Source organism: Cynoglossus semilaevis, chromosome 16 (genome assembly GCF_000523025.1).
Source record: "Cynoglossus semilaevis isolate Cse_v1.0 chromosome 16, Cse_v1.0, whole genome shotgun sequence".
NCBI classification, from domain to species: domain Eukaryota; kingdom Metazoa; phylum Chordata; class Actinopteri; order Pleuronectiformes; family Cynoglossidae; genus Cynoglossus; species Cynoglossus semilaevis.
In genome coordinates this window covers 3629678-3643208 of record NC_024322.1, presented here as the reverse complement: position 1 = coordinate 3643208, position 13531 = coordinate 3629678, and the positions used below count along the sequence as shown (strand labels likewise).

The following is a 13531-nucleotide window of genomic DNA, read 5'->3' as shown; positions in this document are numbered from 1 at the left end:
ACTCTTTAAAACATAAATTGCAGCTACAAATATCCTTGTTTAAGACAAAATGCCAACACTTTAGTTTATTGACCAACAAAGCAAGCAAGAGTTTCCAAGGGGAAAACCCAAAGAAAAATTTAACATCCATAACCAAGTAATGATGGTGAAAAACCTTAATGTTTGCTTAAAAATTTCCTAGAATAACAGAGAAAAATAAGACAAATCTTTAGTTAAATAGTTAAAATTTTGCACAGGTAATTTCACAAGTGAGGCTACAGTCTGTGTCATTGCGCACCTGTAATCCACTATTCATTTCTTGGTATTTTGAATCAACTCCGCCGTTGTGTTCTGCTGCTGTGGGTTGTCATATGGGTCCCAAAGTGGTTCTGTTTGTGATTGTGTCTGTCAAAAGAAGTTTTACTGTTAAACCAAAATAGTATTGATGTTGTTGTTTGTTGTGATGATTAGCCTCAGCTACTGGAGCTAAACATCTTGCCCCCCGCACATAATAGACAAGTAAGCGTTTAAACGAAAACTAATGGGAATAATTAATTTCAGTGTTCCTCGGCAAAATTTATGTTGGCTGTCTGGATTTGCATTAGTCACATTACTTCAATTATATTACCAGGAATAATTGGATTAACTGCAGCTGTTGAGTACTGGAAACACAATACACTGTAATTCAAACAAACAAATTAGTTATTTAATTAAATTGGAGTAACTATGTGCTCTCTTTAATTTTAGTGGTCTGCTTCTGATTGAAATTAAAAAGACAACCCTGCATGTTATTTTTTAACTTAAAAAAAAACTTAAATGAACTGTGTCAGTAACAAGTCCCATCCTGTGGGGGGCACTAAGCTAGTAACTGTTTGCTGGGTCATCTCCAGTGATGCACTATTGACTTACTTATATTACAAATAGACAGCATAAATTGTAATATAGTGTAGTGTCATGTAGAATACTGCAATACCTACAATATTTGAACAATGTTAAATATTTGTCTTATCTCTTTGAGCTCTCTCCTCTCTCAAAAATAATCTGGATTTTAAAAGGTAATATACAGTAGGGTCACACTGCTGGCTGCAGTTCTCTGTTTTCTGCCTTCCTCAAAGTGCCTTTACAATCACGTAATTTAACAAAGCCTCTTCTCTATCTGGTCTAAATATGGTGGAAAGAATTATTACCAGTCTAAGAAACAGGCCTTTGTGGTACAGAGCTTTTCATCCATGATAGTGTGTCTGCAGACGGAGCTCTCCCACTCTTACACAGCTCTGCGGAGATCAAGGTCTGTCTCACAGTTGTAATCTCTTAAAAATAGAACAAAATCTGACTACAGCTCCCACTGTCTCCAATGTCCATACAGAAGTTATTGGAAAAAATGATTGGCTGTGGACAGAGTAAAAACATCTGTTGAAGGCACACAGAGACAGACACAGCGAGAATGTAATGCCCAAAGTCAGCCAAATCTTTTGTGTCTCCTCTTTTGAACCATTGAAAATCATGTGTTCCTTAACATATAATTTTACCCCTATTTCATGCCTGTTCACAAGGTCAGCCCCAAACTGATAATAAAAAGCCTCCACTGTTACTGAAGATATAAAACACTCTGAGATTAATCCTTTTGTAAACAAATTTTGGAATCACATATTCTTAACCTATTTAAGTTTNNNTTTTAAAAAGTTTTTTTGTATTTTTTGATTTTGTAAAATTCTGACATTTGCTTTGATTTCACCAGTGATCTTCCTGTTGTAGAGGCAAGTGTTCTACCAACATTTGCCACTGTGTGGCCCTTGTTAAGACAGGCACCTAAAAACCTATTTGGAAAGTGCTGTATAAGTTAAGTTTATTCATCAAATTGAAAAACATGCTTTTTCCTTTTACATGCATGTGTTTAGACATACAGTATGTTAAATCTATACAAACAGGTCGACCCCCTAAAGAAGTGCTCTCAAGTTGCTAAAAACTGCTTTTCATTGTGCCCCCCGTGGCTGCTGTGTTTAAAAGAGCTTACGTCTGCCCTTTCGCTGACACTTTCTTACTGCAGGAAGTGCATTAACTATAGTCAGATGGATTTGAAGGCTCTGTCAATCTATACATAAAGTACATGCAAAGAAAAGCCTAAAGCATGCCTTGTTTTGGTTTGTTTTGGAATGTTTGCTTTCTTATTGTTTTGTTCTTAGGTTCAGAGCCTTGTGACATTGTTTCAGGGAGAGTTTGTAATTTGGACACCACATCTCTTTCCCAGCTGAGTCAGCCCTAAAAACCTTCATGTTGTTATTTCTTTATGGACATAATAAATTACTAAGGAAGTGATTCTGCAGTCCAACATAAATCACAGTAAAAGAGAGGAAAAAAGGGGAGACCCTCTCTTCTGTTCGTCTGGAGTGCTGTTAAAGTGCACCAGCAGCTTTGGATTTGACCTTCACTTGAGGTTCTGTCAGGTTATAATAATGTGCATATGCATAACAACAAGTCACTGACGTCAGATGAAGCGAAGGGTTTTAGGCTGTGTCCGACTGAATCATTTTGAAAAGATTAGCACATGCTTTAGTCATGATGTGCTTTGATGGAACACGGTTTTTCATCGCCCTGTTTGCTTAACATGAGCACGACATGTGCTGCATGGAACGTGCAAATGTTCAATGTGTTAATGGAGGTGTCACTTACTCATCTTTGGCCTGGATACAGCTAGTCATAATTGTATTGGCAGAGCCGCAGCCTGATCAAGAGAAGGAAAACACAGGACTCAGGTAAATAGAAAATACAAACATCCCCACTGTCACACAACACTGTTTTGACATGTTAATGGAGTTTTTTTTTCCTTACAGTTTTCCACTCAATACTGTACAAATGAACATACAAGGTAAAAATATAAAGGTAAGTGTAAAAGTTGTTCACATGGTAGTAAGTGTTGTTCAATCCCATCTAAGGCAGTGAATCCTGTGTAGGTTTTTCTGGTTTCTCTGTGTTTCAGTGTTCACCCTCAGTCCGAGAGGATCCAGACTGTATTTGCCTGTAGTCATGTATTTGGGTTTGGATGATTGTTTCTGTAGAGTCTGTTTGATTATGTTATATTTGATTTTTGTAATTCACTTTGTACTTCAGATTTCTAGTACTTAAGTGTAGAATGTAGTAGTACAGTTTATAGTCAATAGAAATTGTGTATAGCAGAAACAGGCACAGGGAATTCCCCCCGTGCACTTTACTAGCTTCCTATCAGCTTAGCTGCTGACTCACAACCAACTCCCCTAGGGGCTCCCCTCTGAACAAACACCCACACATAATGTGCACACAAAACCACAACTTTGCAGCTGACACGGCCCAATTCCCTCGCTACAGATCAATGGTCTCATCTCACCGATTCCTTTCTTTGCGTCTGACACTGCAGAAAACGAGGGATTGGCTCATTTCGAAGAAACTGAATCTCCAGAGAGATTTGTTTTTTGGAACCTAATCGGTGCTTTATCTTCAGCGACTCACTTACCGAATGACAGTTTTGGTTCCTGCAGCTTCCGAAACACACACTGAACCAAACACAACAAAAATGGAAGTTACACAGAAAGGAAGAGCCTAACTTAAAACATCCGGTCTGTCCAAGAGAGCTTGTATGATGTAGCGACAAAAAGAAATGGCTCATTAAATTAATACATTTACTTACTTAGTATGAGTGTGTTAACAAGATAGCCACGTTAACTAGAAGCCTGAGCAACATTTTCTAAAATTTGAGATTAAAAAAAGTATTTTGTTATTAAGACTTTTGTAAGAGTATAACAGATTTTAGTTTATATAAACTATGCCAAAACAGTGGCCCTGTCTTTTTATGTAGCCTCGACTGGTTTAGGTTTCAGTCTATTTTAATTAAACTGTTTCTAGGTCTGTACAACAGCTTTTGAATTTTTGTTTTAATTTTGTTGAAGTATTTTTTTCCCATGAATTTTGAGAAACATTCTTTCATGTCAACGGTTTCCTTGCATCACTGACACTGCTACACTACAGTATAAGAAGAGGAAGTGGCCTCCCCTCTCTCCTTTTCAGTATTAGTGTGTGTTTGTGTCTGTGGACTTTTTTAAAAACAATTTTACTAAGAACACTTTTCAGCGAAAACTAAAGGGTTTCCATGGTTTTGTCATTTTTTCAAGGTAGACAATATTTGGTATTTCCCAGTATGTGTAATGTGTAATATCTAATTTGGAGAAAACATACCAGCCAATTTAGCTTGTATGTACAATATATACAGTAAGTCTTTGAAAAACATGTTTTAGACTCTACTGCTACTGTGAATAAACCACAGCACCAAAGAAAATAGTAATTTCACAAGCTTCAAAGCTGCCATTTATATATTTTTTTATTGCATTTAGTATTTTAGCACATACACTATTATTTTGGATGGCAATAAAATTACTTTTTAATGCAAACATTAACATGTACGTAATCACCTTTATTTTCCCTGCATTTAAGACACGTGTTAGTATATCTTATCAGGACCCACATTGACTAGTATTTATAGTATGGCTTTTTAGTGACACAATCTTTTACATTCATAATAAATCTGGAATACTGTCTCTTATCATTCTGAGCATGCTCTCTGAAAGCCAGGCTAAAATGAACACTAAAATAAATACACGAGTTTTCGAGTTCATTTAGCTCATTTTTCACAATTTTAAACCATACGGATGCGACCAACCCTGGTCACATAGCAACACAAACCTCTGCGACCAATCGGGTGATGAGTTTCCTAGGCGCATTGATATTATAACATTGTGCTTTAGTTTAAACGTTAGCTTTATGTGAGTATGGATAAAGACATAGACTTATATTTGGTTGGTTTATTTTGTTTGGATGTGTAGTTTTTTCTACGTTACTTTAAAGCTAAAAACCCGCCTTGTTAATGAAACTTTGAACACGGGGTAAGAGGGACTGTGTTATGTCGCGGCTGTGCATGTGTTTCGGTGGGTCGTACTTCGGAAGTATATAGCAGGTGTGTCCTAGACTGAGGGTACGGTTCAAACACTTAGTGTCGTCAGCAGTGGAAGCTAACTACATGAGTAGCAGTGACCTTCTCTCTTTGCTACCGGATAATGTGGAGGCGTCTGCCCGAATGACAAGTTAACGTCTTCTTCATTTTGGACTTCGAAGGCTTCCAGAGCTCACACGTTTTAAACAAAGGTAAAACTATTACACAAACTTTTAAGAGGTAGTAAAACATCATGCTCGTAGAGTCGCTAAATGAATTGTGTAGCCCCGGTTTAAATGGGATAGTGTTTTAAATTCTAAGTAATTCCGACAACATTAGCTGGCGTGACTTTGCAGGAGGAAATTCTCGCCATTTAGAGAGACAAACAAAATCATTAACAACACGTGCGTTTTTAATGCATATTTTGATTTAAAATGTAATCACTTGTTTTAAAACGCACGATTCAACAGGACAAATAGAACATTCTTAGAGTAGTAATTTATTATTCGTAGAGTTGGTGGAAAGTTCCAGAAATTGGAAAAGTAATGTTCCAGGCAGACTAGCGCATGCTGGGAGTTGTTTCTGGAAGGCTCACGCGCTTGGTGCATTTAAACGATGAAAGAAGAGCAGGTTGTCTCGTGCTCAAATTTTTCTCCGCGCTTGTGCTCAATCTGTCCCTGATGACGAAAGCAGCTGAACCACATTTTTATAAAATGTCAACACACGTTGTTACAATTTAGTATTTGTTTTATTGTTTGAATTGCGTAGCAACTGGAAAATAACCAAATCTTTAAAAAATGTGAATGGGATTAAGTTAAGGTTTACGTATGTTTAACTTGACATTAAAGGTTAAAAATACACAAATTCATGTTAATTTATGTTGCAAACTTGGTTGCAGTACTCTTTTGTGCGGGTACAAGGTGGAAATGATATACAACTCTAATTTAAGATGTGTATAGTTGAGGCCGTAATGGACTTTTTTTTTCTTCTTTTTTTTGCATTTGGTAGTTTGGAAATGTCTTTCCCAGTAGGTGTTAGTAATGCAACGCAAAGGCTCACTGAGTCATTTAAACACCGTGGAGTAAAATTATCTTGGTGTAGTTTAGCAATTTAATGTATAAATAAATTCTTCAGTAAACACGTTGTAAATAAGCAAATTATTCAAAGCAAGCATGTGATCTTTAGTTATTTTAAATTTAAATACTCAAATAAAATGTAATGTTTTGTTTGCTAACCATCAAAAAATGGGGCGAGGATTCTGTCATTGCACTGGTACAAGAAATTGTTTCTGAGTTAATGTTTAATCAACTACTCAATTAGTCAAGTATGTTCTGTTGTTCACTAAACAAGATGTGTGACTACAGGATTCTGAATGTGAATATGTAAAACTATGATAGAAGGGCAGCCAATAGAAGTGCTCTACATAATTAATTGTAAATTATTTATTAATCAATGGATTACTCAAAAATGTATTGATCTATTTTATTTTATTTTGATACTTTTAGTTTAAAATTGTATGTACTTGCTGTCTTTTTGTAAGTTAGTCAACAATCCATTTGATGCGTGTGCATATTACACAAACGTCAGGCGGTGTGTCAGTAAATCCACAACCCCATTTGCATGCCTACAAAAACCCTGACAGAACAACAGGTACTATCCTTTAAATGTTCTCTTTAGTCTGACTCATGTACTGATGATGAAACCGTTTGACAACATATTTAAAGATGTAATTATGTCCATCTGTTACTGTTGTGGTCCTTCAATTGCATAGCAACTGTTAATTGACCAAGTTAGAGCAAAATAATATATGCATACTTTTTGGAGGAGGGTTTTCTGGTTTAATCATTTTAATGATTATCATTGTCATATAGAAAAATTATATATTTTCAGTGTGTATTATATAAATAATTGGGGTTCACAGTAATTACCAAAAGTATGCATTTGAGCATAGATCTACTTACATTTTTTTAAAATTGTTTTACATACACTTTGAAGCAATAAAACATTTTAGAACTATCAACCTAATTCTTATTGATTTATCCTGCCCACCATGTGTTTATTTCCTGTGGGGACATCAAATTGGTAACTGAATAATCTTAAAAGTAACAGGGTTTTTTTTTTTTTTTTTTTAATATACATTACATGTTTTCTGTTATGGCACATTAGTAAAAAGTCCAATGTTTTGTTTTTTTGTCTTCTCCTGCACTTCTAGTTAAGCAGAATTGTGCTAGAAGATGGATACCCAGGAAGAATCAAAGAGTTGTTCAGTCAGCGTCCTGTCCTGGGAGCAGGTGAGCCGGCTGAATGAAGTTCTTACCGATGTCGTTCCCGTTCACGGACGTGGGAACTTTCCGACTTTAGAGGTACGACTCAAAGACATTGTGGCTTGGGTGCGCTCCCGTCTGGAGCTAAGTGGCATTAGAGTAAAAGACATACGTTTAAATGGCTCCACTGCCAGTCATGCGCTGGTGCAGGACATTGGCTGGAACTACAAAGATCTGGACATCATTTTCAGGGTGGACCTACCCCATGAGACTGAGTTCAGGGTGATTAAGGATGTGGTGCTCGGAACCCTGCTGGACTTTCTGCCCGAGTGTGTGAACAAAGAGAAAATTACACCCATGACTCTTAAAGAGGCTTATGTCCAGAAGCTGGTTAAGGTCAACACAGAGCAGGACCGCTGGAGCCTCATCTCCCTTTCCAACAACAACGGCCGCAATGTGGAGCTTAAGTTTGTGGACTCAATACGGCGGCAGTTTGAGTTCAGTGTGGACTCCTTTCAAATCATGCTGGACTCCATGCTCTCATACTATGACCTAGCACAGGCCCCCATGTCACAAGCCTTTCACCCTACTGTATATGGGGAGAGCATGTACGGGGACTTTAAGGTGGCCTTGGGTCATCTGCGGAACAAGCTCATTGCCACCAAGCGGCCCGAAGAGATACGAGGTGGTGGCCTGCTGAAATACTGCAACCTACTTGTGCGGGACTTCCGCCCTGCCAGTGAGGAAGAATTTAAAGGCCTGGAACGCTACATGTGCTCCCGCTTCTTCATCGATTTCCCCGACATTGGTGAGCAGCAGCGCAAGGTGGAAGCCTACCTACAGAGCCACTTCATTGGTGAGGAAAAGAGCAAGTATGACTACCTCATGATCCTGCGGCGTGTCATCAATGAGAGCACGGTGTGCCTGATGGGCCATGAACGACGGCAGACCCTTCATCTCATTTCTCTAATGGCCTTCCGGGTTCTGGCAGAGCAGAACGCCATCCCAGACGCTTCATGTGTCACCTGCTACTATCAGCCGGCGCCTTATGTCCGTGACCACAACTTCAGCAACTACTATGTGGCCTACCAGAACATTCCAACATGGCTGCCGTGTAACTGACAAAACAAACAAAGAGATAGGATGTAGAATAGGGCACTGTCGCTGCTGCTTCTGAGAAGAAGAAAAAGAAAAGAAAGGGGGGAGGGGCTTAAAAAATTATAGAGGCAATAATGCTATGTTTTCTCTCAAGGCACAATTATATTTAAGTGGACAAGTGTTTTGCTTTGTTTTTGCAATCCTTTCTCATTCCTTATCTACAGACATGTTTGGGTCATTGAAAAGAAAGTGATATTTTAAGTGTTCTTTAGATTTGTTTCTTGTGTTGTTTGGTTGTTTTCCTGTACTTTAAGCTTATTCTACAGTTGGAAGTTCAGTTTTGTGCCTTACCTTTTTGGAAGGTTTATCCCTCAGTAATTTAAGTATGGGCTATTTTTTTTTGTGGAAAGGCAGTTTAAGAAGAAATGTTGTAACCCTAAGTAATTGGAGTTAAAGAAAATCATGAAAAGGTTAGGAAAAAAAAAAATTAAAATACATCTAAAAACTGTGATTGAGAAAGGGATAACGTGAAATGTTACAACCCCCCAAAAAAAGTAGAGCACTGGTGTTAAAACATTTGGTCACTGCGGAGGGACTAGTGGTGGTACAATTTTGGTCACATCAGTAATTTAAGGAAAAATAAAAATATTATTTTAAGTTCTTTTGACGTGTAAATAGCGCTTACACAGACAGACTGCTCTCCGTGATATCCCAGCAGTGCCTGTAAACTGTGCGTTTTTTATGTTTTCACTGTGAATATAAGTTGAGGACGAGCCCCCCTCCTCTATATTTTCCCTGTGTACTGTGTCCTGCATGTTTCAGCCCTGACTGGTTTTGAGACAAACTTTCAGGTAGACACTTCAAGCCTCGTGCAGACGAACTTCCTATGTAGATGTGTGGTTAAAGCCTTGCTGACCCTCAGAGGTGCCTGGCTATTGCGGCAAGTCTGAGTGACTTTGGCCCTGCAGTGAGAACCAGGCTGCCTTGAGCGAAAGCTGACTGGGAGTCCTCGAGTGTCAGGCCCACAAGCTGTCCCTTCCCTTATAAGGAGCAGCACATGGTGGGGACCACTTGGTCGTCCCTCACAACCATTGCAGGCTTGACAGCAGCCCTGAAATGGGATCCTCCTCTGACGCAGCTTTCAAACTTACAGGCCTAACTATAATTATCCTTTTTTTTTTTTTTTTTTTTTTTTTTTGGAGGAGGTCCCTTCAGTTAGGAACCAGGGATGGTTGTGTGTGGAGCAGCAGCAGTAACAGCAGCCTTTTTCTTAAGTGCATGCTGGGATCATGCAGTGTTTGAACCCCTTTTGTGGTCATGGCAGGATAAGACATCTCACAGTTTTACTGGTATGCTGGGAGAAACGCCTGCATGTCTTACTGAGAGAAAAGTGGGTGCCTGTGCCAGCCCCCCCCCCCCCCCCCCCCCCCCCCATCAATACTGTTTTTTACAGGCTACAACTGACTTGAGCCATTTGAAAGACCACCCTCACACCCGATAATTCTATTTCTAGTCAAACCCTATTATTAGCTGTGAGTTTTTAAAATCTGCAGTGTGGCACTACTAAAAGACCTCGGTTAAAACTGTCACCTTGGCTGTTCCCCTCTGGTGATGTCATAGCATTCAGGTCTGAGGGGGGGGGGACGAAATATTCTCATTTGTTAAGTGGCAGCTGCTGTACATCAGCTCCCCTGGTCCCCCCTCCGTTTCTCTCCTTTCTGCTGCTGCTCTTCCCAGCGCTTCTTGTTTATACCAGATAACCAGTACTGCCTGTTATCTGGCTGCCTTACAGCTCCCGGCTGGTTGGAGAAGTGGTCCGAGGACGGTCACCTCGGCCTCCTCTGCAGGTCATGCCCAGGGCAGGGGCGGGGTAACATAATGTGCTGACTCGGCTTCAGTAAAGAGACTGCCTTAGCCCTTTACTTTTTTAAATATCAGAATTATTTAAACAACAAAAGAGTGGTGCCACAGTCTTTTTCACTATGGACCAAAACATCTCTATAACCAGCAACTGATACCAATAAGTGCCTTTTTCCACTTTCTTGAGAGTGATGTAGCTTTTTAATGTTTTGTTTTGTTTTTGTTCTTTTGGCCCTTTTTATTTAAACCCCAATCAGAAGGGACTGTGTTATGTACAGATGTTATTAGTTTGTTATCAGCCCATTATAACCTTGTGAAATCTGGTAGATGTGTAGTTTTGTTTCCCTTTATCCCTTATTTTAGTTTTCTTCCTTAACCTGTCAGTATTTTCAGCCATTTAGTTTACCATTCTTTTCTTATAATTTTGGGTCCTTACATTGTCATACTCTTGACTCAAAGAACTCTGACATGAAGGCTCCAAACCTATTAATTTTTTTGCTTTCTTTTTTTTCTTATTTGCCAAATTCTGTCCCCATCCAAACCAAAGCAATACCTGAAGTGCACTCAGGAGCCACATGGTGGCAGTGTAGCTGGAGGTCCTTCAGCAGAGACCCCCTACAAATGGAAGCACTTTACAGAGGCCTTAAATTACTTCAAAACCAGCCACTTGAGAAAAACAGAGGTTTGATGTTGTGTGAGGAAGTTGAGCTGGGACTCAGGGACATGCGTGGGTTTTTGAGGACTTATTTCGTCCCTCTGTTTTCTTTTAGAGAAGGGATGAAAGTCCCTCATCTCCTTGCTTTGCAAAATAAGCTCCCAACACTCACCTGAGTCTTTGTGCTTTCTCTCTGGATTGTGATTCAGACTCTTTTGTCTCTGTTTGACTTCTTTTGAACCTGGTGTAGATGAGACAAGCCAGCAGACTTCAGATTGTTTAGGCTGGGCTGCAGGAGATATGCCTGGCCTTGTTTGATGCCAACAGCTGGTTTTATCACCACTTGCTTAAGTTCTCTGTATTCAGTGAAATCAAGGGAGAAACATATGGCTGATCAATTCAGAATCACCCAATCACACCCTGGTTTAATTATCTTTATTGAGTGATGACCCGTCTTATTCCTGATGATGCGTTTTCAGGTCGTAGTCTGTTATCTATCGTTCTCAAGACAAACTATAGGTAAATAAAAACCCATCCACAAGTTATCCAGTAATGTAATGGTAAAGACGGCCTAAAATGTTAGGTGTCATTTTTCTTGTGTATGTCCTCCAAAACTTCACATTTAAGGTTTGCAGTTTGAATCTGACAATTGACAAACCCGTTCCTGTAAATGAAATGGTGTGCTGTCTTTGCAGATTTGAATCCCGTATATTAGATAGAAACCTTTCAGTGAAGGACTTTGGAGGATTTATAAATGATTTAATTTTTTGACCCCACATCTCCACTATTCTCTGCTGTAAATTTGACAGTGTTATTAGTCCTCATGCTTCTCACTCCCCTCGCCTTTGGTTGTCCCACATTTTTGGGTCTTTGTATTTTCAGTACAGTGTATCCTGTAATTGAATTCTTTGCTGGGGAATTTTCAGAGAAAGCTGTGGATGAGATGTATTTAGTGGTGACTCTTGTCTGATGAACAAGTCTCTTGCCATAGGAATGTGAAGGAATTCGAAGGAGGAAGGTCTCCTACAGTTTCTGTACAAAGTGTTTGGTTTTTTTTTTCTTCTTTGCAGCAGATTTTGTGTTGATGTACATGTTGTGGAGGTGTGTGCGCTAGTGAGAATTTGTTTGCATGTGTGTATGAAGGACACTTGTGGCTTTACGTAATAGAAAATCAATGAAAATTTGTGGCACTATATATATTCATATATTATTTGAAATAGTTAATGCGAAAGACCTTTTTTGTCAGCTTTGTGATTGTGGCCGGGACTTTGATGGTTACATCCGATTACTATTTCATTTATCAGCACTTTTACCTCACTTGGGTTTTTCCTTTGAATGGAAATATTCATGTATAATGTGTTTGAAGAGAAAATGATAAATAAAGAGTATTGAATGCAGCTACTGTGACTTCAAATTCTGTTTAATGGACAATTCATATTTAAACTTGCAGTTTCATTTAAACATATTTTGTCACTTGTCATCTGCTGAATGTATAACTGTAATGCTAGGAAGTGGTATGAACAACTTTCTAAAAAAAAACAAAAGAAAATCTTAAACGTTAGGTTTTATGTTGATCCTTCATTTATTAGACAAAAGAAGAGTTGAGTGAATTGTTAAACAGAAACAAAAATTATATTAAAAGGTTAGGTTTGGGTATAAAAACAACATCCAACTAGGGCTGCCAAGGATGGGGCATGACTCATGTAGCTGAACTTTCCAATAGTGATGTCACTCTTAAAGAACAACATGAGTGGAAAAAATAAAGCATTTTCCCTGTAGATCCTCCATGTAAGTCAGTGATGTTTCCATCAGAGAATCCTGTTTTTAAAGAATGGAATTTGTATTCTTTACCTTATTTAAGGTCTGAAGGGTCTTTTTCAAGTTTGCTTTCGGTTTTAGGAGAAAAACAAATTCAGAATGAGTTAGATCAAGGCTGTTAAGGAGTCTGCGGAAGAATATCTGGTCTGGAAAAAAAGTATAATTATCTGCCCCTACAATCTACTCAATGATTCAGCATCAGTAGGAATGATTCTTTGGAGGAACCACACTTGGAGAAAAGAGACTGGAACGAAGAGGAATAAAGATATTTAACCAAAAACAATCATGGTGGTAGTAGTGAACCGCTAAGAAGTAAACAACTAATTGAAATGTATTAATAATAATACGCCTTAGCTTGAGAAGCGCACTGGTGACCCACATGATGGCTAAGAAATGCACAACGATTGCTTAACTTTCTGGCTACTTGATGTAGTGTGTCCTACTGGACAGAAGACGTACTGTACGAGCTGTCTGTTCTACGAAAAACTAACAAGATGTTTTTTGCGCAGACCATGCAATGCTACAATCCTTTTTTATGGGGCATTAAAAGCCCCCATCACGTGAATTTAAAGAGCAATTAGACATTTCAGGGCTCTTACTTGGAGACCCCTGCTAATTATTTTGACCACAGTGGTTAAATATGTATAATCTTTACACCTGTTTGTGAATGAACAGATTATGGATGGATTGTTCTAGCTACACAAAAATGTCAGTAGAAGTGTTTCAATTAACCTGCATGTTTCGTTGTAACGTTGATTTCTTTGTGTCACCACACTTCCCTGACCTACTGACATGTCTTGTGGTTTGTCTTGATTGTGATTTTCAACCGTAGATGTTTTCCATCTCCATCACTGGGGAAGTGGTTAGCGGGGAGTGCGGTCCCCTCGGCGTTCAGAGCTT

At 38.8% G+C, this 13531-nt stretch overlaps 2 protein-coding genes and 1 long non-coding RNA gene across 7 annotated transcripts in view; 1 reads left to right on the top strand and 2 right to left on the bottom strand.

Moving 5' to 3' along the window:
- The window catches only part of phf11 (PHD finger protein 11), a 959893-nt gene that overhangs the window by 929096 nt on the left and 17266 nt on the right, over positions 1-13531 (bottom strand). The window lies entirely within an intron of this gene.
- Positions 35-4690, bottom strand: LOC112488342 (uncharacterized). 2 transcript variants are annotated; one of them, XR_003052314.1, is made up of 4 exons: positions 3467-4688; positions 2650-2701; positions 278-384; positions 35-177 (listed from the first exon to the last, which is right to left on the bottom strand). It is a non-coding gene; the product is annotated as an uncharacterized LOC112488342 (long non-coding RNA). The 2 variants fall into 2 exon arrangements; XR_003052313.1 differs by having other exon boundaries at positions 35-384; positions 3467-4690.
- Positions 4953-9726, top strand: tent5c (terminal nucleotidyltransferase 5C). The gene is made up of 2 exons (XM_008328154.2): positions 4953-5148; positions 7149-9726. Exon 2 carries the CDS (start codon positions 7171-7173, stop codon positions 8320-8322), a length of 1152 nt encoding a protein of 383 aa, XP_008326376.1. The 5' UTR covers positions 4953-5148; positions 7149-7170; the 3' UTR covers positions 8323-9726.

Excerpts from the sequence above, each read along its gene's own strand:
- tent5c (XM_008328154.2), top strand. The coding sequence starts at position 7,171 with ATGGATACCCAGGAAGAATCAAAGAGTTGTTCAGTCAGCGTCCTGTCC.